Source organism: Hyperolius riggenbachi, chromosome 11 (genome assembly GCF_040937935.1).
Source record: "Hyperolius riggenbachi isolate aHypRig1 chromosome 11, aHypRig1.pri, whole genome shotgun sequence".
Taxonomy (NCBI): domain Eukaryota; kingdom Metazoa; phylum Chordata; class Amphibia; order Anura; family Hyperoliidae; genus Hyperolius; species Hyperolius riggenbachi.
Window position 1 is genome coordinate 118,654,287 of NC_090656.1, and position 26,358 is coordinate 118,680,644.

At 44.1% G+C, this 26,358-nt stretch overlaps 1 protein-coding gene across 1 annotated transcript in view; it reads left to right on the forward strand.

Annotated features, from left to right (window-relative positions):
• LOC137537858 (mucin-5AC-like) overlaps nucleotides 1–26,358 on the forward strand; it is a 343,296-nt gene that overhangs the window by 72,421 nt on the left and 244,517 nt on the right. The window contains exons 10-14 of the mRNA XM_068259808.1: nucleotides 145–262; nucleotides 5,867–6,005; nucleotides 14,517–14,627; nucleotides 18,772–18,841; nucleotides 21,443–21,580. Of these exons, the coding sequence (XP_068115909.1) occupies nucleotides 145–262; nucleotides 5,867–6,005; nucleotides 14,517–14,627; nucleotides 18,772–18,841; nucleotides 21,443–21,580 (576 nt within the window). The remainder of the gene's footprint in view (nucleotides 1–144; nucleotides 263–5,866; nucleotides 6,006–14,516; nucleotides 14,628–18,771; nucleotides 18,842–21,442; nucleotides 21,581–26,358) is intronic.

Here is a 26,358-nt window from a genome sequence, read left to right on the forward strand (position 1 = left end):
GACATTGAGCAGCGGGGACCCAGTGGAATGGCACGAAGGTATTTAACTTTTTTTGCCTATTTCGCTTCGTGAGTCCTTTAAGTATTTTAAGTTCTCTTTTTTCTTGTATAATACATAATTATCTACCATTATTTTCTGTTTAAGGTACTGTGCTTGATGACATAACCAACTTAGGTTGTGTCCCTCAAGAGGATTGTTTCTGTGTCTACAACGGTGCAAATTACTCTCCAGGATCCACCTACAGCACTCCATGTCGAGCATGGTGAGCTTTGATTTAACAAAATACTCTATGTGTATTGATGTTCTCGTACAAGATCATATTACCACGTATACTCATGGCTTTGCAGATAAAGTATAGTGGGATGTGGGTGTCAGAGTATCCTCTAGAAAAAGGCACAGGAGACAAAAAGGGAGCCCAATCGTGCAGTAGGTCAAAACAAATAGGTAGATAAAACAGTAAGAAACTACTCACAAAGGTAGGTTGCAGGGGGGCAACCGACCACAGGAAGCAGGTGGAGACAATGAACCCGACTGGCCGACCGGGGACCTGGATATGGTCACTCTCTTTAAGAAAAGAAGGGAAACAGATCTCTACCGTGGTAAACCACGTGTACTCTATTTCCACCCCTTAGATGGCGTGTGGGGGTATGGGATGAACTATTTGGGTGTTTGGTAAAAGCATTTAAAAACAGTTTAACCCATTCAGGTTCCGTCGTTTTCACGTGAGAAATGTTCACCTCCCATTCATTAGCCTATAACTTTATCACTACTTATCACAATGCACTGATCTATATCTTGTTTTTTCCGCCACCAATTAGGCTTTCTTTGGGGGGTACATTTTGCTAAGAGCCACTTTACTGTAAATGCATTTTAACAGGAAGAATAAGAAAAAAATGGAAAAATTCATTATTTCTCAGTTTTCAGCCATTATAGTTTTAAAATAATACATGCCTCCATAATTAAAACTCGCGTATTGTATTTGTCCATATGTCCCGGTTATTACACCGTTAAAATTATGTCCCTATCACAATGTATGGCGACAATATTTTATTTGGAAATAAAGGTGCATTTTTTCCATTTTGCATCTATCACTATTTACAAGTTTAAAATAAAAAAAATATAGAAATATTTCATCTTTACATTGATATTTAAAAAGTTTAGACCCTTAGGTAAATATTTACATGTTTTGTTTTTTTTTATTGTAATGTTTTTTTTTTTTATACTAAACATTTTATTTGGGTACTTTTGGGAGGGTGGGAGGTAAACAATAGATTTATAATGTAAATGTGTGTTAATTCTGTTTGTTTGTTTTTTTCAGGTGTAGTATTACTTTTTGGCCACAAGATGGCGGCCATGAGTTTGTTTACATACGTCACTCTAAGCGTAGCACGCGCTTAGAGTGACGCATCAGGAAGAAGACGGCCAGAAAAAGCTCAGCTTCCGAGAGAAGCTGTCGCTTTTTCAGCGGGGGAGAGGAATCAATGATCGGGCTCCGTAGCCTGATACATTGATTCCTTGGCTACTGAATCTGCGGCCGGGAGTGCGCGTGCACGCGCACGATCGGCCGCGGGGGCGCGCGGTAGCGCGCATGGTTCCTGGACGTAGAAACTACGTCCAGGAACCAAAATAGGTTAAAATCGACAAGAAATTGAGGTAGCTTACCTCAGTGATGAAAAATATTTGTGGTAACAAAATATTTTATTAGTAATAGCACAGGCAACACGTTTCACGGGTCTGAGCCCACTTCCTCGGGTCAATAAAAGTTCCAAACTAAACAATAAGTCCAGCATAGGGAGCCTCATGCTGGACTGGACTGGATAGAGAGGCTCCCTATGCTGGACTTATTGTTTAGTTTGGCACTGATATTGGCCTGAGTAAGCTGGCTCAGACCCGCGAAACATGTTGCCTGGGCAATTAATAATAAAATATTTTGTTACCACAAAGATTATTCGTCACTGAGGTAAGCTACCTCAATTTCTTGTCAATTTTAAACAGTTTTTAAATGCTTTTACCAAACACCAGGGCACCTCTTTCACCCAAATATTATAATAATAAAAATAATATAATTAATATAGCATTAATTGTGTGCATAAGTGTGTGAATTGATGTGTATGCACAAAACAGGCATAAACATTTAATGCCAGCAGGAACAGATCTGGATCCTCCTAAAATTCACAGCAAAACAGGCACTCTGTGTGCCTGTGATCTTTCAATGGCCAAGACCAGAAAAGAAGGATCCTCTTGCATATACTGTAACCTTCAGTGGAGATTTAGGAATAGCGGCAAAGTGAGCAGAGAGGCCAGGCCAGCAGTGAGTCTAGGCAGTGTGAGAAAAAGACCCATTGGAGCGAACGTGAATGGTGCAGGGAGCCAGGGACTATGCCAGATTATCTGCAGTGTTACTGGAAGCCCAGACTATGAAAAAAACACACATTTTAAAATCTAGGGCTAGATGCATTAAACTGTGTAAAGTTGCCATGCGCAGGGAGTACACAGCAATTTTACCGTTACTACTCTGGTGGGGCACCGCCGTTTACCCGTTAGAGTCACGGGTTTTACGGTGGTAATATGTGCACTGCTATGGTAACATGCATGTTAACATAGTAACTGGCATGTTACCGTGGTAGCGCCCATGGCACTAACAGGGTGGGTGGCACTAACATGGGTGCTCCACCGGCGGAAGTAATGGTAAAAATGCCAATGCCATGCATTTCCTGCATGTCTAAATCCAATAGTGTCATAAATCCTCATAAACCGTACTAGTGTCATAAATCCACATTCTTTAAATATACTTCAGCCCTGAACGTTTTCAATGGGTCCACCACCACACCATAAAGAAAAGGGGCTTACCAGAATAAAACAGACCAAAGCTATAAGGTCTTAGCACATTCAACAAAAATCCGGTAATTCACAATCTGCTCCTTCTCCCCCTTTCCTCAACAACAATTTTTAAGTCTCAAAATCAAATCTCTAGATCACATCCAGTATCATGACATATCAAGAGATTATAATAAAACATTTTCTAAGTACGTAATACCACCCATTATATTTTTAAAGAGAATCTGTACTGTGAAAATCTTACATAAATAAACGTACCAGCCTTTTTGTTGTCTTCTCCTAGCCCCCTCTGTGACATTTTTGCCACTGCTTTCCTGGGGATAATAATCAGTGTTTTCATTGTTTTTGTAAACAATGAAGATGTCCGCAAAACAGGAAATACATCATCAGAACAGGTGCCCGTTTGCAGAGGCTCCTCTCAAACGTGACTTGACCGCTGGAATGTTACTCCACTTGTTGCCTTAGCTGCTTGTCTGGGGTCTGCACTGATCCTCTTCACTCACGGCTGTTCACAAGGCCACAGCTCCTGAGCCTGCAGACACACTGGCTGTGAGCAGTGACCTTGCCTGTGACTCAGCACACAGGAGAGCAGAGGGGAGCATGCAGGGGGCATACATAACTTGTCCTTATTACAGCAGAGGCAGCACATTCCTCTCTGGGTCGACAAAGCTTGACAAAGAAAATAAGATTAGATATATTACAAAGACAGTGCAACTATAAAAGGCTGCAGTAATCCCGACCACATTAGAACAGGTATAGGAACTTATAGGTTAGAAGAAATAAGGCTTAACATTTTGTTACAGAGTCTCTTTAAGAAACCATATTTAAATGTAATAAAATCACATTTTATTACGCAGGCTCATATGACAGGGGTCTAGTAAATAATAATGTGCCTATATCAAAGCATCACTGCTGTAGCAATGTGTACCCCGCTCAATTGGTTTAGTTTGGATAAGCTTCCTCAGTGGCTTCAGTGCACTTGATTTTTCAAAACTTTCTAACTTTTTTATCTGTATAATGACAGTCTGCATCTGTAAAATTTGCTTGCACTGCTTCCCAGTTCAACTAATCAGGAACTTCTGAGTTGTCATATTTTCTCATAGAGCCATGCTAAAATATGGTGCTGAGGGTTTTTATTGGTTCATTAGTTTGGACAAATTTAAAGCCTCTGCAGAAAATTTAGATATGCTTGTCCTGGTCAACAATAGCAGAAATTGAAGTAAGTGCAGAAGTGGTCTAACTGCTTCTTCTGTCAACCACGAATCCTAATAATAAAATAATCTATCCTAATAATGGTGTTTAGAAATATATGTGCTATTTTTTGACACAGGACACTTACAAATTTCTTGTGCATGCCCTGATTATTTCACATCTAGACTACTGCCACTCTCGGCTTTGTGGCCTCCCTGTTAGGCATTTGACCCCATTACAGTCCATCATGAACTCAGCTGCATACCTTACCTCATCCACCTCCCCTCCCCCTTTGCCAGCTTTATCTCACTCTGTCTCTTGCCTGGCTGCCCGTCACACAAAGGATATAATTAAAAATCCTGATGCTCGTGTACAGAGCCGGGACAAGGTCCTCTAGCACCCAAGGCTGAGACACCAAAGTGCGCCCCTCCATCCCTCCCCCCTAGCCGTCACACACTGATTGCAATTAGACTAAGAGGCGCCACAGGGCCCACAACCTCCCCAACACCTGAATATGTAGTTATCTGGATTGCAATCACTGCCATGTATCCCCTTTTCTTATTTCTTTCTGCTTCAAACACAATTAGGAATGACAGCTGAATGAATTCTGCGCCCCCTCCTACACTGCGCCCTGAGGCTGGAGCCTCTCCAGCCTATGCCTCGGCCCGGCCCTGCTCGTGTACAAAACACTTTACAACCTAGCTCCTACTTATTTAAATAAACTTATTTCCAGATACAATCCTACACGCAATATCCACTTTAATAACAATATTCTAGTGTCTTCCTCTCTAGTCACCTCTTGTCACTCCCACTTAATTTCTCTTGATCCTTTCCCCTCCTCTGGAACACCCTTCCCTCAACAGATCCACCACTCGCCCACACTAATCCTTTTTAGGGACAGCCTGAAAACTCTCCTCTTCAGGCAAGCTTACTCTCTCACTTAGGTCACCCTGGCAACTGATCACCATTTTACATCCTTATAGGTACAAGAAGGAAAGAACAAAAAGTCACACCAAAAGATATAATCAAGCAAAAGTCATTTACTGTGTAAATATGGTACACTTAAACATGTTAAAACCTAAGTAGGGGGAAGCAGGGTAAGAGAGCAACCTGCATATCAAAGTATACGGGCGTCATAAAATAACACTAGGTACACACTCTTAATACTATATTTCCATCCCCAATACAAATCCCAGTATCAGCCAGCAGTGTCATATTTGACCCCCAATATCTGCCAGCTTTCATAGGTGACCCCCAATATCTGCCAGTACATAGGTACACCACCAGCCATAGGTACCTCCAAATATCTTCCAGCAGTCATGGGTGCCCCCTAACATCAGTCAGCAATTATAGATGGCTGCCAACATTTGCCAGCAGTCAAGGGTGTCCACAATCTCTGTCAGAGGTGATCCCTGCCTCCATCAGTAGTTAGTAAATGCTAGAAGACTACGGACATACTGGGAGGTAAACTAAAAAGTTGCAACATGTTCTGGAGTAAGTACAGACTCAACACAGCACTAAAAACAGGAAACACTTTGGTAAGCACTGAAAAGCTGTGGAACTGGAACTTTTTGATGCTATATTTGGCACTTGCCCGTCTCCATCAGACTCCTCTCAGGACCACTTGGTTGTGTTTACTCCCCAAGCCAAATGATCTCAATTCTCACCTGAAGCAATTTTACGGGGTATCAGCTACACTAGAAGTGCTGGTAGAGCTGGAAGACCTTCTATATATGCAACTGCACAAGATCTCTGACAATGGTTGAATATAGTAATTAATTTGTATTGTGAAATGCAAGACTTGAACTATGAATCCTTATGGTTGATTTTATTTTAGCACGTGCTCCAAAGGGAAGTGGAAATGTGAGGAACTTTCTTGTTCGGGCATCTGCTCTATTGAGGGAGGATCACACATTACAACGTTTGATGACTCCCACTATAGCATAAATGGGGACTGCACTTATGTTCTGGCAAAGGTATGACATTTTTAGTAGAATTCTGCAAATCCTGCTGTTTTAGCAATACATGTCAAAGAGACAGATTATGTTATATTAGACATACAACTGGCATAGTAGTAGAGATCCTGGGACTGGGAGTAGGTCATGTATTGGTAGAAAGTATTTTGAGTTTTGCACTTATTAGGTTCTTAACATTATAAGTCACAGGACAACATATACTAGTTGAAATTGAGTTCAAAGTAATTATGAAAAATGTTAAAGACAAATGGTTTCATGCTTCTCCTAAGTTTGATCATGTGACCCTGTCTTGGCTCAAATCAGATAAAGAAAGATGCACAATGTTTGGTAATCCTGATATGTATTATATTGATTAATGGGGAAAATATTTTAGTGATCCATTTGCTTTGAACAGAATTGTGGATAATGTTTAACATAAAAGTGGAAAAGTGTGTTCAGTTTGCCTCCAGTCTTCAGTGTCCACCCTACACAAAGCTTTCAGTTATAGCATTGATAAGTGGGTAGTGACAAAAATAACACGGAACATTTTTAAAGTCTATCCCTATGTACTGTAAATGTTGGAGTTATTTGTGTGCTGCACCATTGCCAATACAATGAGCAAGAACACCTCTGAAAGTCTTGTGAGAATTTCCTAGAACTTCAAGTGGTTCAGTGAATTTTCTCCCAAACCATATTGTGCTTCTTTCTAACATCCTTTAAAACACTTTCGTCCTTGAAGTTGTAATGTAAAAAAAAAAATCTGCCTGTTCTGTTTTCAGAAGCAGAAAAAAAAACGTCGGTGGCGCCAACCTAGACTAATGCATGTATCGCTAATACGGCATCCAAATCAGAAAAAAGGGCGCCGTATAAATATCGTTAACAACATTAGAACATTAAAGTTTGGGAAATATAATATTGTTTTCGGAACTTGCAACATTATAGTTTTTTAAACAACACAGAAGCCTGATTTAGGATAAATAACACAGATATGATCCTATACTAAGGACTAAACGTTAACTTTTAATAATACATATTAAAATGAATCTTGGCTGCTATAATTTCAAGACTGATACAGCGACATGAGGGGCTATATAAAGACCTGGTAAGTATGAGAAAACTATCTCAGTATTGCCCTATCAATGTGGCTGAAAAGAAAACCAATGTGGTGCTGTGGTAAAGTATATGAGGATAAACCCTCAGCAGCCTCCTAACATTGTCACTGAATAAATTAATACCCCCCACCAAATAACAGTTGGCTGATGGGGTAATGGTTAAGGGCTCTGCCTCTGACACAGGAGACCAGGGTTCAAATCTCGGCTCTGCCTGTTCAGTAAGCCAGCACCTATTCAGTAGGAGACTTTTGGCAAGTCTCCCTTACACTGCAACTGCCTATAGAGCGTGCCCTAGTGGCTGCTGCTCTGCTCTGGCGCTTTGAGTCCGCAAGGAGAAAAGCGCAATATAAATGTTATTTGTCTTGTCTTGTCAAATAACACGACATGTTTCACTTCCTTAAGGGAAGCTTTTTCAAAGGAAATAATAAAAGTGCTAATCATAGTGATAAGGTGCATAAATACATTCAGAAAAACAATAAAATCAGTGCATAGTAAAGCATTATGGCCAGGGGCGCCTCTAGCCATTTTGTCACTCCAGGCAAGAAAACCTGTGCCCCTCCCCTCCCCCATTAAAATAATCTTAAAGTACCCCTGACCCAGACCTTGGTCCCAATATTTTTAATATCGTTTACGTTATTGGTGCTGTGTGACTAGCACGAGGGCCGGCCGGCTCATGAGGCGAGGTGAAACTTTTGCCTCAGATGGCAAACTTCTAGGGGCGGCATCCGCCCGTCCGTGGGTGCGGGGGGGGGGGGGGGGGGGGGAACGCGGCCGCCGAGGCCCCCCCTCCTCGCCTGGGTCCCCCGATCTGCGCTCCCCTCTAGCTTTAAGGCTGCTTACACACCAAGACGTTACAGGCGCACGTTGGTGCGCCTGTAACGCTCCCCCAACGCACAGCAATGTAACACAAGTGGGCTGTTCACACAGCCCACGTTGCGTTACATGTAACGCTGCACGTTCTGCCGAAAGTGCGGCATGCTACGGCGTTAGAGCGGCTATGTTAAATGGGGGGGGCGGAGAGGAGGCGGGGAGAGGCCGCTACGTAGCCGCACACATGGCTACTTAATATTCACTGCACTGGCGGCCGCTGATTGGCCGGCGGGACCACGTGATGCGGAGTGTCTCGCTCCGCATCACGTGGTTCCGCCAGCCAATCAGCGCCACTCTGGGAGACCTTATACAGATAGAGCCGCCTAACGCGGCTCACTCTACCGTCCTCTCCCGCACCACCATACGTTGCCTTAGGTGCACGTTATGCGACCTTAACGTAGCACCTAACGCAACGTCTTGGTGTGCAAGTAGCCTAAATAGTCGGACCCCCCCTCCCTCGCCTGGGTCCCCCGATCTGCACTCCCCTCCAGCTTTAAATAGTGAGTAAGCAGCCGACAGTAAGAGGCACGGGCGGGGGATCACTCACCTCTTCCTCGTTCCAGTGTGCGCTCCACTGACGTCACTTCCTGCAACGCCGCCCACTGTATTGTAAGTGGCCGGCGTTGCAGGAAGTGACGTCAGTGGAGCGCACGTTGGAACGAGGAAGAGGTGAGTGATCCCCCGCCCGTGCCTCTTACTGTCGGCTGCTTACTCACTATTTAAAGCTGGAGGGGAGTGCAGATCGGGGGACCCAGGCGAGGGAGGGGGGGGTCCGACCCCCTCCCCACTGCTAGGCCCAATACCCCCATCCAGCCCGCTACTCCTCCAGCTCGGCGGAAATTTTTCAAAATTTGCCTCAGGCGGCAAAAAGTGTAGGGCCAGCCCTGACTAGCACACAGCACCATCCTCCCCCTCCTGTGCCCCCTGTAGACCCCATTCTGCTCAGTCATAATCTTCGACTGAGCAGAACATCAAATATGGACAGGGAGAAAGTGGCAGTTCCTTGTACCCTCTGCCCATCCATAATGCAGCTCCTACACCTGACGTTCTAGTTCCGCTCATGAAACACTGCATGCAGCGGGCCGCGGAGCTGCGCTGTGTGCAGACGTGATTATTGAGGTCGGATATCCTTCCAACCTCAATCGCCACAAGACCGCACACAGCACAGCTTCCCTGCGCGCTGTCTGCAGCAGATCATAATGGGAACTAAAGCGGCAGGTGAAAGGGGCTGAGTTGAGCACGGGCACAGGGAGGAAGAACTGCCACTTCCTCCTTGCCCATATGTGATGTCAGAACGGGGGCCGCAGGGAGTGCTGGAGGTGGGAGGATGACGCTGTTTGCTAGTCACACAGCACCAGGGAGGAAAACATATTAAAAAATACTGTCATCAGGGGTACATTAATGCTGCAATGTTTCACCATAAAATAATCATAATGCTGCAATGTTTCAGCAGAAAATAATCATAATGCAGCAATCTTTCACCAAAAAATAATGGTAACGTGCAGTATACGTTACCTGTCTGTGTCCACCAATGGCTCCGCCTCCGCACTGCCTCACATACACATGCCCCGGGTGGTTACCAGCATATATGTGGGTGCCTGTGTGATGTCACATATACACCGGCGTAGGGCACATGTATGTGAGTAGAGATGGGCCGAACGGTTCGCCGGCGAACGGTTCCAGGCGAACTTTGGGGGTTCGCGTTCGCCTGCATCAGGCGAACTTTTGCGGAAGTTCGATTCGCCCCATAAAGCAAAATTTTTCGCCTCCATTTTACTGTGAAACACACTGCTTAAGACCCCACCCACCCTAGCAAGCTAGGTCCTTTTATACCATTTGACTCAGTTGTCTGCCTACACTAATTAGTTATGGGACAGCTGCTACACACTCTGCTAGGGAGATTTTAATTGGCCTCCCTCCTCCTCCCCTTCTCCCTCCTACCGGAGGGAGGAGGGTCTCTTCTGCCAGGGAATTATACTATTTTAAAAACCAGTATACATCATACCATAGCCAGGAATCGAACCCAGATCTCACTGTGTGGTGGGCACGTCACCCTAAGCACTGTACCACTACAGTAGTAAGTGAAGCTTGCCTAAAATTTAACATTTATGCTCAACGCAATAGAACCATTAGGTTGCTTAAAGGAGAACTGTAGTGAGAGGTATATGGAGGCTGCCATATTGATTTCCTTTTAAGCTATACCAGTTGCCTGGCAGCCTTGCTGATCTATTTGGCTGCAGTAGTGTAAATCACACCAGAAACAAGCATGCAGCTAATCTTGTCAGATCTTACAAAAATGTCAAACACCAGATCATACCATAGCTGGGAATCGAACCCAGATCTCACTGTGTGGTGGGCACGTCACCCTAAGCACTGTACCACTACAGAAGTAAGTGAAGCTTGCCTAAAATTTAACATTTATGCTCAATGCAATAGAACCATTAGGTTGCTTAAAGGAGAACTGTAGTGAGAGGTATATGGAGGCTGCCATATTGATTTCCTTTTAAGCTATACCAGTTGCCTGGCAGCCCTGCTGATCTATTTGGCTGCAGTAATAATAATCCAAACATTTGTATAGCGCTTTTCTCCTGTCAGACTCAAAGCGCTCAAGAGCTGCAGCCACAGGGACGCGCTCAAGAGGCCACCCTGCAGTGTTAGGGAGTCTTGCCTTGAACTCCTTACTGAATAGGTACTTGACCTAGCCAGGATTCAAACCCTGGTCTCCCATGTAAAAGGCAGAGCCCTTAACCAGTACACTATCCAGCCACTGTAGTGTGAATCACACCAGAAACAAGTATGCAGCTAATCTTGTCAGATCTTACAAAAATGTCAAACACCAGATCTGCTGCATGCTTGTTCAGGGTCTAGGGCTAAAAGTATTGGAGGCAGAGGATCTGCAGGATAGCCAGGTAACTGGTATTGCTTAACCACTTGCCGACCGCACGCTTATACCGTGCATCGGCAAAGTGGCAGCTGCAGGACCTGCGACGCAGTATTGCGTCGCCAGCTGCAGGCTGATTAATCAGGAAGCAGCCGCTCGCACGCTTCCTGTCAATTCACGGCGGGGGGCTCCGTGAATAGCCTGCGGGCCGCCGATGGCGGCTCGCAGGCTAAATGTAAACACAAGCGGAAATAATCCGCTTTGTTTACATTGTACGGCGCTGCTGCGCAGCAGCGACGTAAGGCAGATCGGCGATCCCCGGCCAATCAGCGGCCGGGGATCGCCGCCATGTGACAGGAGACAGCCTGTCACTGGCTGCACAGGACGGATAGCGTCCTGTGCAGCCCGGATCTCCAGGGGGGGCCAGGTAGGAGAGGGAGGGGGAGGATTTCGCCGCGGAGGGGGGCTTTGAGGTGCCCCCCCCCCCGCAACACCCGGCAGGCAGGAGCGATCAGACCCCCCCAGCACATCATCCCCCTAGTGGGGAAAAAAGGGGGGCGATCTGGTCGCTCTGCCTGCACGCTGATCTGTGCTGGGGGCTGCATAGCCCACCCAGCACAGATCAGCTAAGACAGCGCTGGTCCTTAAGGGGGGGTAAAGGGTGGGTCCTCAAGTGGTTAAAAGGAAATCAATATGGTAGCCTCCATATACCTCTCACTACAGTTCTCCTTTAAGCAACCTAATGGTTCTATTGCATTGAGCATAAATGTTAAATTTTAGGCAAGCTTCACTTACTTCTGTAGTGGTACAGTGCTTAGGGTGACGTGCCCACCACACAGTGAGATCTGGGTTCGATTCCCAGCTATGGTATGATCTGGTGTTTGACATTTTTGTAAGATCTGACAAGATTAGCTGCATGCTTGTTTCTGGTGTGATTCACACTACTGCAGCCAAATAGATCAGCAGGGCTGCCAGGCAACTGGTATAGCTTAAAAGGAAATCAATATGGCAGCCTCCATATACCTCTCACTACAGTTCTCCTTTAAGCAACCTATTGGTTCTATTGCATTGAGCATAAATGTTAAATTTTAGGCAAGCTTCACTTACTTCTGTAGTGGTGCAGTGCTTAGGGTGATGTGCCCACCACACAGTGAGATCTGGGTTCGATTCCCAGCTATGGTATGATCTGGTGTTTGACATTTTTGTAAGATCTGACAAGATTAGCTGCATGCTTGTTTCTGGTGTGATTCACACTACTGCAGCCAAATAGATCAGCAGGGCTGCCAGGCAACTGGTATAGCTTAAAAGGAAATCAATATGGCAGCCTCCATATACCTCTCACTACAGTTCTCCTTTAAGCAACCTAATGGTTCTATTGCATTGAGCATAAATGTTAAATTTTAGGCAAGCTTCACTTACTTCTGTAGTGGTACAGTGCTTAGGGTGACGTGCCCACCACACAGTGAGATCTGGGTTCGATTCCCAGCTATGGTATGATGTATACTCATGTATGTATCCCCAGCTATGGTATGATGTATACTCATGTATGTATTCCCAGCTATGGTATGATGTATACTGGTTTTTAAAATAGTATAATTCCCTGGCAGAAGAGACCCTCCTCCCTCCGGTAGGAGGGAGGAGGGAATAGGTAGAAGGGTAGGAGGGAGGGAGGAAGGAGGAGGATAAAATCTCCCTAGCAGAGTGTGTAGCAGCTGTCCCATAACTAATTAGTGTAGGCAAATGGTATAAAGGACCTTGCTTGGAGGGAGGGTGGGTCCTCCAGCAATGCTGTGTATTTCACTCAATTAGGTGTGGCTCCAGGTATTAGAGCTTTTGAAACATGTTTTCTATCATTTTTCCAGCTGATAGAATGTTTTAAAACTTTGAAAGTTCGCCTTCCCATTGAAGTCTATTGCGGTTCGCGAACTTTTTCGCGAACCGAACCTTTTGCGGAAGTTCGCGAACCTAAAATCGGAGGTTCGGCCCAACTCTATATGTGAGGCAGAGCAGAGATGGACACTGCCAGGTAGCTTCTACTGCACAGGGTACCTGGGGACACAATTTACATTAGGGGGATAGCGTCGGGTGATCAGATGCGGCGTCACAAGTCCAATTCCTGATCAGTTTCAGCAGGAAATTGATCGGGAATCAGACTGTGGTGTATGGGCAGCTGACAGATCTCTCTCTGATCAGATTCGTTCAGAGAGAAATCTGTCTCTTGGTTGATCTGCCTATCATGGCTAGATGTATGGGCACCCAGAGCAAAGTCCTAGATAGTTGCTCTAACTATGTGTGTCCTTGTTCATCTCCCCCACCCTTCCCCCCACTGTCAGCATGCATGCAGCTGTATATTGCGTCTCTTACCTCCAGCACCTGACTGTCAGCAAGGGTTTTTTATCAGGAGTGAGGATCTCCTGGCAGCAGCAGAGCTGATAGGAGCAGGGGTCAGGGGATGTGTATCAGTCTCCGGACAGGCAGCTGTGCACTATGAGCTGCTCAGAGCTGTGTATACCAGCATCGTACAGCTCACATGTTACAATGCCGATATACACAGCTCTGGGCTCACACAGTGCATAGCTGCCTTGTCCTCCTCTCTCTCCTGCACTGATCAGCATTGCTGCGCTGATCCCAGTCTCCCCCCTGCAGCTCACCTCTGCCTGCTCGTCACACGGGGACACAGGGGAATCTTCAAATGGTCAGACAGCGTGAAGCCCAGGAACCCGAACTTCTTGCTGGCGGGGGGCGGAGTTAGAGGCAGCACCGCACGCACGCAGTAAACAAATCGTGCGGCTGCTACTAGGAGAGGGGCGGGATAGGCGATTAGGAGGAGGTGGGGGATTTCCTGGATGCAAGTCTATTGGCTGGGCCTGGGCGGGGGGGCGTGGATACAGGCGGCAGAACTCGTGGTGTAAATAAACCACGATCAGAGCAGTCACAGCTGATTGTAATAGCGCCGATCAGCCGCAGTCTCCCCCCGCAGCAGTGCCCCCCCCCCCCCCCTTCATGCCGCTCCAAGCAGCTGCCTTTAGTGCCAGTGGCTTTAGGCGCCCCTGATTATGGCTATATAGTAGCAGCCATGTCTCTTGCTCAGCTCAGCTCAGCTCAGGGTTACAGCCAGGGAGATTAAGATGTATTGTTGAATTACATAACAATTTTAATGTTAATATCTTTTCGTTATTATCTCCTGTCTGTCTTAAAACAGTATTTATTATTAACCAATTTCATTAACAATGTTATTGTTATTAAGATTTCCTTATCCACCTGCACCATTTCGTTACCTGGCCGAGACCTTTTTTTCTGGTGCTGTTTTCTCCTCATTCAAGTAGGTGAATAAGCCAGATGGCTACAGGAAGTGTTCAATACTTCAGTAGTTAAATACTTGTGATGGACAAGACTTTTTTTATTTTTTAAATATGATGAATACAGTACTCATAATATGCTTATACTATGCCCAATCTAATTATAGTTCATAAAGGCGTTCTTTTATTCTACAGGATTTCTGCTTTCAGAAAATGTATTTTGCTTAACTCTTTTGAGGTTGTCAGTCCATTTTGTGGGTTCATGCGGTAAATTTGAACATTAATTTAGCTACCTAGATTGAGAGATGTACAAATAGTCTAGGCATCGCAAAAGACAACAATTCTTTCTTTCTTTTTGTTTGTATTGCAGCACTGCACAGGACAGGACTTTGTGGTGCTGGGTGAGATACGCAGATGTGGAATCAGCAACAGCAAATCCTGCCTGAAAAGTATGATTGTTGTTTTGAATGGAGGTCAAAATGTGAGTATAATTAACTTCATCTCGACTCTGCACCCATCGGGTTAAAATACACATAGGCCCAAAAGCAGCAAGGCCAGGTAATCTGGAACATGGCAACATCTTCCATGGTGTATTACTGTCATGGCAACTAACTAGTTAAATCTCATATTATGTTCTACAGCTAGGAAGATATGGGTACATCAGTATTCATACAGTATATGTTCAACTCAAAATATGTATTTCTTTTCCTCTTAGCCAAACTATCAAAAATACATCAAATATTTAGTAATAAATGGTTCTTAAATTCACTGTAACAGCTCAGCCAACTAAATCCAATTTCCCATTAATCGGGATCTCTCAAAAATCGTGAAAATGTTCAAAAAAATGCGTTAATTGTGAAAAAAATCTCCGGCGGAAAACACTATCAATTTTGCTAGCATTTTGCGATCCCAGTGTGAAATGGGCCCTAATGGCCCGTTTCTACTACTTCCTAGTCTGCAGCATTTTCCAGCACGTGATCAGTACAAGGAAATATTGCCTATTCAGGTAATAGTTTGCCATCCGAATAGCACTGCAGTGCCATTCCGGTTGGCATGCTGCAGTTTCCCACAGCAAGCACCCGAATCCCTATAGTTGTGCACGTCACAGCTAAGCAATTTGGGTTGTGGCTTCACAGCAGCAAGGTACTGCAGCCGATTCTGAGACGGCTGCGGCACCCAGTGGAAATAAGCACTTACAGTGAAGACTATCTACCCACGTGGAGTGCTACTATGCCATCATACAAATCTAACCACTTATTATTAATGGCGACCAATTGGGTAATGGTGGCAATACATGGGTAGATTTGGTGGCTGATCTACCATCCAATGGGCTGATTATCTAATTGGATGAAAATCAGTGCCTCCAAAAGCACGCTGGATCGATGAAGCAACAAATTTCGGGACAAAATTGGTTGCATATATCTATCGGACATGCTGGAAAATCTCAAGCCGATATGCTCAATCAGGTGAAATAATTGCAAACGACAAATGTAATGGAAACCCGCAGCTGCATCCCCCCAAATGTAGATGCACCCCCAGTCCCCCTGCGTTAATAGTTTGCCTGTCAGGTATCTGTGCTCCTCTTTCGGATTAACGTCCCATGTGGTTGCTGGTGCAATGCATGTGGGGCGCACGTGCAACGTCACACTGTGCCCCGCATGCAATGCGCTGGCAACCACATGGGGCGTGAATCTGGAAGAGAAGCGCGCATGCAAATCGCCATAATTTTTCGCGTACGCGATCGCTGCAATTTTTACTGCGATTTTAATGAAAGTGAATGGGAACAATTTTTAAAAAGCACAAAACGCTCAGAAAGCACATACAGTGTGTCTGAGCCCTCAGGGCTTTTTCACACCGTAAATTTCCAGCGCTTTCACAAGTGCTGAGCGATTTATTGAGAGTTTTTTCCGCTTTTTCCTGTGCTTTGTGTTTAGAAAATATATTTTTCTAAGCATTTTCGCAGAGTGATTCGCTTTTTCACTTCCTGACGTTAGCCACGGTATGTAAGCTGGCTTTTGAAATTCTGCAAATCCTTAAGCATGCTACTTTTTTTCTTGGATTGATCATAATGGTACATGCTAGGCTGGCTTCAGCATGTAGTGTGGTTGGTGGTATAGGGGTTAAGTCAGATACTTACCACACACTGAGACCTGGGTTCAATTCCCATCCACGGTATGTAAGCTGGCTTTTGAAATACTACAATTCCCTGGAAGATGAGACCCTCCTTCCTCCGGGAGGAGAAAGGAGGAGAGGAGGAAGGGAGGAAAAAAGGACTAAGTTAATAGGGACTATGGGCTACCATATAGGATAAACCAGGTCACTTTAGCGGCTTTTTTCAATTTTTCCGACGGAATCCAAAATTCCATGGAACTTTGTAGAAATCCGGCGGAATTTTCATAGTGACGGAATTTAACACTGACGGAAACCTTGATTTCCGGTGGAACGGAATTTGCTGGTTCCGATCATCCCTAGCTGTTACTGGGGTAGCCGTGCAGGACAGTAGAGGTCTGCAATCCTCACAGGAGCCATGGATTAGGTAAGAGATGCTCCCGCTACACTGCCAATTATACATTGTTAATATTCCATACTGCACAGACGATGCATGTCAGTGCCATCCATCCTAGTCATTTGTGAGATGCTGGTAAGGACATTCCTGACTCCTAAAGTTCACATGAACTATGATAGCTAATGGTGTAAGCAGTGGTGTAGCTAAAGGCCCATACACACGCTCAACAGCGGACTTTTACACAGCACAACTGTCAAACAACTTTTGTTGTTAAACAAGTTGAAACAACTAAGAAAAATATTTTGCTATTGTTCGAACAGCTGATAAGACTGATAAGAAGTAAATACAACGGTTAGATTGACTTCTTATCAGTATTATCAGCTGTTTGAACGATTGCAAAAAAACTTTTTTTAGTGGTTTCAACTTGTTTCACAACAAAAGTTGTTTGACAATTGTGCTGCATAAAAGACCGAGTTTAGCGTGTGCATGGGGCTTAAAGATCTATGGGCCCCAGTGCAAGTTTTACATTGGGCTCCCCAAGCACTCTAATTGATACATGCCTCTGTTTCCCATCTGCTCCGCCCACGCACCGCATCAGGTACTTTTTAAAGCCTCTGCCTGCAGACGTGATTATAACCAGCACAGGACCAATAAAGAGCTAATACTTCGGTTGTAGAAGGGACACTCTGGCCCAAGGGCCCTGGTGAGGTCACAATCTCTGCATCCCCTATTGCAACGCCACTGGGTTTAAGCATTGCAATACACTCCTTGTGTGCAGATTACCTGGATCCTTTTGCAATATACAGTATATACTTTGCTATCTGAGGCCCGACACACCAAAAAGCGTTTAGTGGGTCGTTATGGGTTTTTAAAAAACGTTTCCATTGACTAAAATCGCAACAAATAGCCGTGATCTCAATTTTTTTAAAAAAAAAATTGGCTATTTTGCTTTGATTTTACCATAATGTTATTGTAAGTCAATGGTAATGTTTTTTTTTTAAAAACCACATCGCTTATTGGTGTGTCAGGCACCTAAAACTGATTTTAACTTTGTGAGCGCAGGCTGAAGTTCCACCAGGAGGTGTTGGATGAGAGTGCCGCATATTTTATTGCTGTTACATTATTGAGGGCCTGTTGCCACTAGCCGCCATGCACGGCTGCGAGACGCGCGGCGGCACTTCCAGGTCTGTGGGTACTCTGATGTATCCCAGAAGCCGTGCCATGCATGGCTATGGAATTTGCTGCTGTCCGCATGGAAAAATGCTGCAATGTCGGGCAAATCGCCAAGGCAAGCAATTCAGATGGTGGCAGCATTATCCCCAAGGCAGAGTTTCCCTGTGTGGTTTGCTTGCGGATTCGGACCGATTTCCACAGCAGTGGAAAACGGGCCCTTACTATTGTGTGCAAATCCAGTTTATTAACTGTTACTATTTTATTTCAAACATTTTACTAAAATTTAACAAGAAGTATGAACGACATACATTGTGGATCGAAGTACTCATTTGAACAAGTCATCATGACTGACAGTAAGAACTGTAAGGGCCCGTTTCCACTTGTGCGGTGGGAATCGCCGCGGTAAAAATTCGCATGCGGATGCAAATTTTCATGCGAATTCGCATACAATTTCGCATGGATGGCGATGTATGCGAATTTACCCATGGCAGTGCCTGTGTGCTTTTCCATTGATTCCATGCGAAATCGCATGAAAATTCGCATACCAATGCTGCATGCGAAATTCCCTATTAAATACATTGTATGCGATTCGCATAGCGGTATGCGGTATGCGAATTCTGATGGCTCTGCCGTGCAGATTTTTTCTGCACAGAAAAACGCAAAGGAATTCTGACAAGTGGAAACAGTCTCATCCACTTGTATTGGCTATGCGAATTTGCATGCGGCAAACGCATGCGAATTCGCGATAGTGGAAACGGGCCCTTCTATCGCTGTAGTGTAATTATTATTACAGATTTTTTTCTTTGTTCCTTTAAAAAGAAATGAGAAAATTACTGTAAAAAAAAAAACAAAAAAAAAACTATTTCTTGATAGACTCAGAGTACCGCTCTGACAACCTAAGCTAAAAAATGATCATCAGAACTGAAATACCGATTTCCCATTTCAGGTGCTAACCGTTAAAGAAGATGGTAGTAGTTTCCTTAATTGGATAGCTGTTGAACTCCCTATTTCAGTTGGTAAGTTTACACATCGCTTGACTATTTTACTGGTTAGGTCTACATTCTGAAATGCGCAAGTCTTATAGTGACCACACACCATACAATTAGTATGTACCACTTTTAAAACCCTGTACTCACCAAGTACTCCCTTACTCCCTAGCATAGTAAACATTATCACAAGTACCCCTTGACAAATATATATTTAACCACCCTGGCGTTCTATTAAGATCGCCAGGGCGGCTGCGGGAGGGTTTTTTTTTTTTTATAAAAAAAAAAAAATCTATTACATGCAGCCAACTGAAAGCCCACTAGAGGGCGCTCCAGATGCGTACTTCTGATCGCCTCCGGCGATCAGAAGTAACAAGAAGGGCCGCGATGAGCGGCCCTCCTTGTTTTGCTTTCCTCGTCACCATGGCGACGAGCGGAGTGACGTCATGGACGTCAGCCGACGTCCTGATGTCAGCCACATCCGATCCAGCCCTTAGCGCTGGCCGGAACTGATTGGTCCGGCTGCGCAGGGCTCGGGCGGCTGGGGGGACCCTCTATCAGGTAGCACATGCGGCTGGCAAAGTGCCGGCTGCGTGTGCTCCTTTTTATTTGAAGAAAATCGGCCCAGCAGGGCCTTAGCGGCACCCTCCGGCGGTAATGGACGAGCTGAGCTCGTCCATACTGCTAAGGAGGTTAATCTTAGTACATAATAATTGGCTCTAAACAATTTCCAAGCGTTTACCCTTGCTTTTAATTAGCTAAAATACTAATTTGGTGTTTAAATAAGATTTATCATTTTCTAAAAGTAAATGTTATACTTGGTTATATCAAACCGGAGTACCCCCTGGAACCATCAGAAGTACCCCCTGGGGTACACGTACGACACGTTGAGAACCTACGAATTCAACAATCCAATTTTACACTAATTCAATAAATACAATCGATTGTCCCCAAAAAATCGAAAGCTTTTATTTTCGATCAAGAAATCCAAACGCATTTCAAGTTTTTTTTTTTAATTTTTTTGAGATTGGACATGTTGGAAAATTAGACCAATTTTATCAAAAGTTGTATGGTGCATGATGGATTATGAAATTGGATTCAATTAGAAAAAAAAAATGTATGTAACTATTTAGTGTACATACCAAACTTTATTTATTCATTTCTTTCTCTTGATTTTTCTAACCAACCAATTTTTTCGGGGTTTGTGATCTTTTCTAAATGTTCTGTCTTTATCCCAAAATTGTGGCAATTTCCAAAAATACGTGTATGCTACCTCGAAGATTCTGATCAAAACTTCCAATTGATCAGAAATTCAGATCAGAATGCTTGAATCAAATCAAAATAAAGAAAAAAAAATTGGCCACACACCATACAATTTTTTAAATATCTTTTCAATTCAAGAATTGCAATACATTTTTTTGACTAACTGTAACATTTGAAAAATCTGACCAATGTACCGCACACGTTACATTTTTCCGCCATTATGAGAAAAAAAAATGGTTGAAAACTCAGAAAAAATTGCTTGGGTCTCAATCTGACCAATGTACCTCACACACGTTCAATTTTTCCCCAATTATGAAAAAAATGATTGAAAACTTACAAAAATTGCTTGGGTCTGGTTTTCTAAGAGCTTTTGCTCAACGATGATTTTTTTTAACTTCCTGACGTCAGTCAGGAAGTGAACTCGTTAACCCAGAAATGAATAAATACAATGTATTTATTTATAAAAGTGCTCAAGGAAATCGCTATACAAAGCACTTTTCAAGCGCTTTGTTATTTCCCTATACCTTCCAGTGAGCCAAAGCATTCAGAAAATGGTACATGTAGCGCATTTGTGATATCAAGAAAATCGAAACGCTTACATGGGAACACTCTCATAGCAAATCATTGCACAAGCGCTTTTAGGGCGATTTGCAAAATCGACAGTGCTTAAAAAAAATCAGCAAAGGCTCATAGTGTGAACGAGCACTAGGGCGATTAGCGTCCATTTACCACTAATCACCGAACTGCTAGCGCTAGCAACATTAACTATATGGCAGTGATCTCACTGGCACTATTGCCGCCGATCGTGGCCGATTCACAATTAGCTGCAATCACTAAACGTGGTGCAGGCATCGTTTTCCTGTGAATGTTGAAGATCGATCGCGATTAGCATGTTATACGAGCGCTAATTGTAATCGCAAAAAAAAAAGCACACAGTGTACAGTGATTATACTGCAATAATCGCCCACACACTGACTGCTAACGTTTTGAGTTTAGAAATGTGACTGGGCCCTAAATGGTTTGCTGAGTGCTGACAACATTTCTCACTGCCTACAATTACATTTTCAGTTATGTAGCCAGAAGCCAACTATTAATTACCTTGCTAGACCAGTTTTGCTGCTTGAGTGATCTTGCGTTCTATGGCTGAGTATGTCTTTACATAAAAGCAGAGATCCTTTGAACTGTATTTCTGTAAGAATCTTAATACATTATATTTGGCCCAAGGGAATGTGTTAATGCCTCTGTATGTTGGAACCAGTTCAGAAGGCACTGCGGGGTAGGGCAAACAATCAATTTAAATTACAATTTACATTTTTCAAAGTATGCAGAACTTACGCAGTAGCATCTATAACCTATCCTATTTTACAGCCGGAGTGATCATATACCGACCATCATCATTTTATATAAACATGAACATGGACATTGGGCTTTCGATTCAGATGCAGCATGTACCAGTATTTCAGGCCTATATCATTCTGGACACATCTCATAAGGATACGACTTGTGGTAAGATACTTTTTATGTCATATGTTCATATAACCGAATAAACATACACATTTTGCCTTTTTAATGGCTTGTTCACAATGGGCTCTATTCTCAATGATTTTCCGCATGCGGAAATGCACTTGCGGTAAATTCCCGACAGAAAAAAAACCATCTTGACATTTACAAACGTTTACGCATGAAATTTACCGCATGGGTAAAATTGTACGCATTAATTACCCGCATGCGTAAAAAATGCGGTAAAAGTCCGCAAAAGTCGGTAGTTTCCGCAAAAAAAATCAAAATTCACAAAAAAAGGGGCGCCTTATTTCTGAATTTGAATTTGTATCACCTATTAGTACTTGGTGATATATTTCGCTTCCTATTGACTTAAATGGAGTCTGGAGCCTTGAGTGCTGTGTTTGCTGAACTTAAATTTTTTTTTTTTTGGACAAGTTTCTTTATGCAACTTTTTTTCCGCATAGTTTCCGCATGTTTACTATGTAATTACGCATGTTTTCCAAAAATTTTTACGCATTGTTCCCGCATGCGGGAAACATGCGGAACATTTTTAGTGGATGTGGAAAAAATGCAGAATTTATCACATGCGGTAATATAGCGGTAAAAAATCTCTTACCGCATGTGTGATTGAGAATAGAGCCCAATATGTGCATTGGTTTCCTGTTTCATGCAATGCAGAAATGCATTGTAACTCCCAATCCATGTTAATTAACATGCTTATTCACAATGAATTGTGAATAGTTATGAAATCTTTACCTGCACTGACACGAGAGGCCACCTGCACTCACTTCTCACGGGTAGCCTGGCTATCCCATTCATTACAACTGTCCCCAAATGTTCTTCCATTTCCATTGTAGTATCCCCATATCCCAAGCGGAGTATCTTTTAGTTGTCCCACTATTCCACCTTTCAAAGAATAGAGCAGTCTGTCTGCGTCAAGGCTGGACCGAGGCAGAGGCGAGTGAGACTACAGCCTCAGGGTGCAATGTAGGAGGGGACGCACTCAGCTATCATTCCCCTATTGTGTTTGAAGCAGAGAGAAATAAGAAAAGGGGATACATGGCAGTGAATGCAAGCCAGATAACTAGAGATTAAGGTGTTTGGGGGGGGGGGGGGTCGCCTCTTAGTCTAATAGCGATCAGTGTGTAACGGCTGGGGTTGAAGGGATGGAGGGGAGCATTTTGGTGTCTCAGCCTTTGGTGTTAGAGAATTGGTCCAGGTCTCTGGAGGTCCCTTCACAATGGGAATGGAGATCCTTTGGCCTGTAGAAAGGGGAGGGGGGGGGGGAGAGAACAGGAGCCCAATAGTGCAGTATCACCAGGTAAATAATTGGTGGGGAATTGTCGGTAATTAATAATCACATGGATGGGTTGCAGTCCTGCAACCATCATACAGGCATGCAGAAAAAACCCGTTCCCGCTCGGTATCCCGGAACCTTCTGGAACAGGGTGGTCGCTCTCCTCCTGTTGGCCTTTCCACTGGTAGGGCAAGTGTACGAGTGGGAAGTGCAAAGCACCCCTTTTTTAGAGGGGTGTGAGTAACAACTGTTTAAGAGGTTTGGAGAGCCGCCTGGTTTTAATGCTAATGGGTCGAAGTATGATAATAATCAGTAATATAGAAAAAGGTGTCTTACCCCCAAAGAAGACTCACTCAAGTAGGATATAAGGAGTCCGTGCCCCACACAATTCCTGTTAAAGGTTATTTGTTTGTATTGATCTGAGGAAGAGGGCTGAGATATTGCACTACCGAATAAATTGTACTAGGTAAACAGACACTGAAGCACTTTGCCTATAGAGGCCTAACCACATATGTACATAAATGTAAACACGGAGATATATGTCGGTCTCCTTGTTCCCCTTTAAGATTAAAAACACTGTATATATTCACAATTCATAAGAGGGTTTACTTTAAAATAAAGTGTGTCAAATGCAACAGTCATGGGTTTGTTAAAGTTAACAGCAAAGTGCATCAGTTGACTGCAAAACTTTAGCAAGGGTCTTTGCTGATCCCCATTAATTTCCATGGGGTGTAGCTATCTTGCAAGCGTTTGTATCAAAACAGACCAGATGAACTATTGCTTAACCCAAATTGATTGGTAACTGTTGAATGTAGGGGACACACCTGCCTATTGGAAGGGCTTAAACCATGAAAAAACCCTGCCTCTGATATTAGTAAATCAGAACAAACAAGACCCCATAGGGGTCAACAATAACTCTTCATGGAAAGTAGCTGGGTGGTATACCATATCTGCATAGTGTACAGTGAGACAAAAGTGGTGAACAGATAGAGTGCCAACTTTACGATCATTTCACTCCTTAAGCGAATCGTCGTCAGGAGTATGTGTAGTGCACAAAGTATGTACAATGAATATACAATAATCACACCCCCCCCCCAACACACATAGATTCCCCCAGCATACAGCCCAAGTCAGAGCTGCACGGGTGGCCATTAGGCCAGATTAAATAGGATCAATTGTCTCCGCCCGCATCCTCCAGTGCCACACCCACCTTTTCTGGAATCCAGCTTTCCACCCTGCCTCCATCACAATTGGTGTCCTGCATAGAGCATTAGTCTAAAATTCATGTAATGATGCCAGGCAAATGATTTCCTGGTGTGTGACATCACATCCTGTGTGTCTGCGAGTGAACGCCCCCTGGTTGTCTGTCATCTCCTGTTGATTATGCTAAAGTTGCATCCCCAGCATCCATATAGTCCTGCTGCTGGATAGTTGCTAGGCGTATCACATGGGGCTGCTGCCCTCACATACACATAATACATAGGATAAAGCTGCTGCCCCTGCATCCACACAGCCGTATTAGCAGACAGCTCCTAGACAAGGAAAGGGGGGCTTCCCCTGCATCCACACAGGCATACACATAATACATAGGATAAAGCTGCTGCCCCTGCGTCCATATAGCCGTATTAGCAGACAGCTCCTGGTGAGGAAAAGGTTTACTTCCCCTGCATCCACACAGACTCACCACCACTCGCATCGTTAACAAAACGCATCCACCACTCTATGGGGATGCGCTCATATGTGAAATACATGTTCGCCTATAAGGGCACATAAATTAAACATCCAAGCATATGGAATAGGGCTGCTGCCCTTGCATACACTTAGGACATAGAATGAGGGGTGAACAAATATGTATTTGTGTGTAAACAAGCACCTTGCCATGCAGTTTTCATCGCATGGCTCCAGCGAATACCTCAAAGTCATAGTGGTAGGGGACATATGTAGTACATACACCTATTATCCTCCGATCTATCTGTGGTTCAGTGTGCTGTCATATCAAGTTGTGTATATTAAACTTGCAACCCCAGCATCTATATATTCCTACTGCTGGATGTTTGCTATGCATATCGAATGTGGTTGTTGCACTCGCATACACATAGCACATAGAGTAAGGCTGCTGCCCTTGCATCCATATAGCCCTATTAGCAGACAGCTTATTATAAAGAGAAGAGCTGATTCCCCTGCATCCCCACAGAAGAGTATTCCCTGCTCTACCAGAATGCACTCGTATTGTAACATCCATGTTCACCTATGTGGGCACATAATTTATGCATATCCGCCTGTATAAGTGGATGATCAGGGCATGTGTGCAAACTAGAGAGGGGGAAGGTGGGTGGGGACCTCTTAGTGAAGAGACCAAGAGCCCCCCTATGTCACCACTCTCATTGGAGTGTACTCCATTTGGCAAGCTTGCTTTGACAGCTTTAGGGTAATTTGACAGCTCTAGGGTGCATGGAAAGCAGGGTATAGCAGGGGGGGTTGGAGGGATGGGCGTGGGACAGGGGTGGGGTAGGGTTGCCACCCGGCCGGTATTCCCCCGGCACAGCCGTAAAATTAATTAAAAAGCCGATGCCGGAAAAATGTTTTTACCGGCAATGTATCCAGCCGGTAATTTGGACTGTTCCACAAGAGCAGAGGGGGAGACGCCTAGTCTGTTACAAATTTACAATAATACTTCTAACAACTGAGAGGAGGCTACAGGCTGTTCTCCCCCTCCCTCCTGTTTAATGTGCAGCTCCCCGTGACGGCCGACTGCGGAGCTGAGTACACTGATACATAGTGTTGAGGAGAGGAATGTCCTGCTCCTCCCCCATCCCTCCCCGAGACTTCAGAGGGCCAGAGAGAAGGAGACACAGACACGTGCAGCTGCAGCTGGGACAGGAGATTCTGCTACTTGGAGAGGTGCTGTCACTGCTGTGTGTATGGATGGATGCAATGTGTGTACATGTATGGCATGTGTGTGACGTGATGAGCATGCATATAGTGTGTGTGTCTCTGGGATCTGTGTGAGTATAAAGCAGATGTGTATGTATATAGTGTGTGTGTGTGTGTGTGTGTGTGTGTGTGTGTGTGTGTGTGAGATGTGATCTGCGTGTGTGATGTGATCTGCGTGTGTATATATGTAGAGCATGTGTGTATAGAGTATGTGTGTATGCATGTATGTATGTATGTATGAAGAGTGTGTGTGTGTGTGTGTGTGTGTGTGTGTATGTAGAGTATGTGTGTATGTATGTATGTATATATAGAGCATGTGTATGTATGTATGTATGTATGTATATATACACAGACCGTGTGTGTGATGTGATCTGCGCATGTGTGTATATGTAGAGAATGAATGTGTGTATGTATATAGAGCATGTGTGTATGCATATAGTGTGTGGTGTGATCTGCGTGTGTGTGTGTGTGTGTGTGTATGTATGTACTGTATGTATGTATGTACATAGAGCATGTGGGTGTATGTATATAGTGCATGTGTATGTATTGA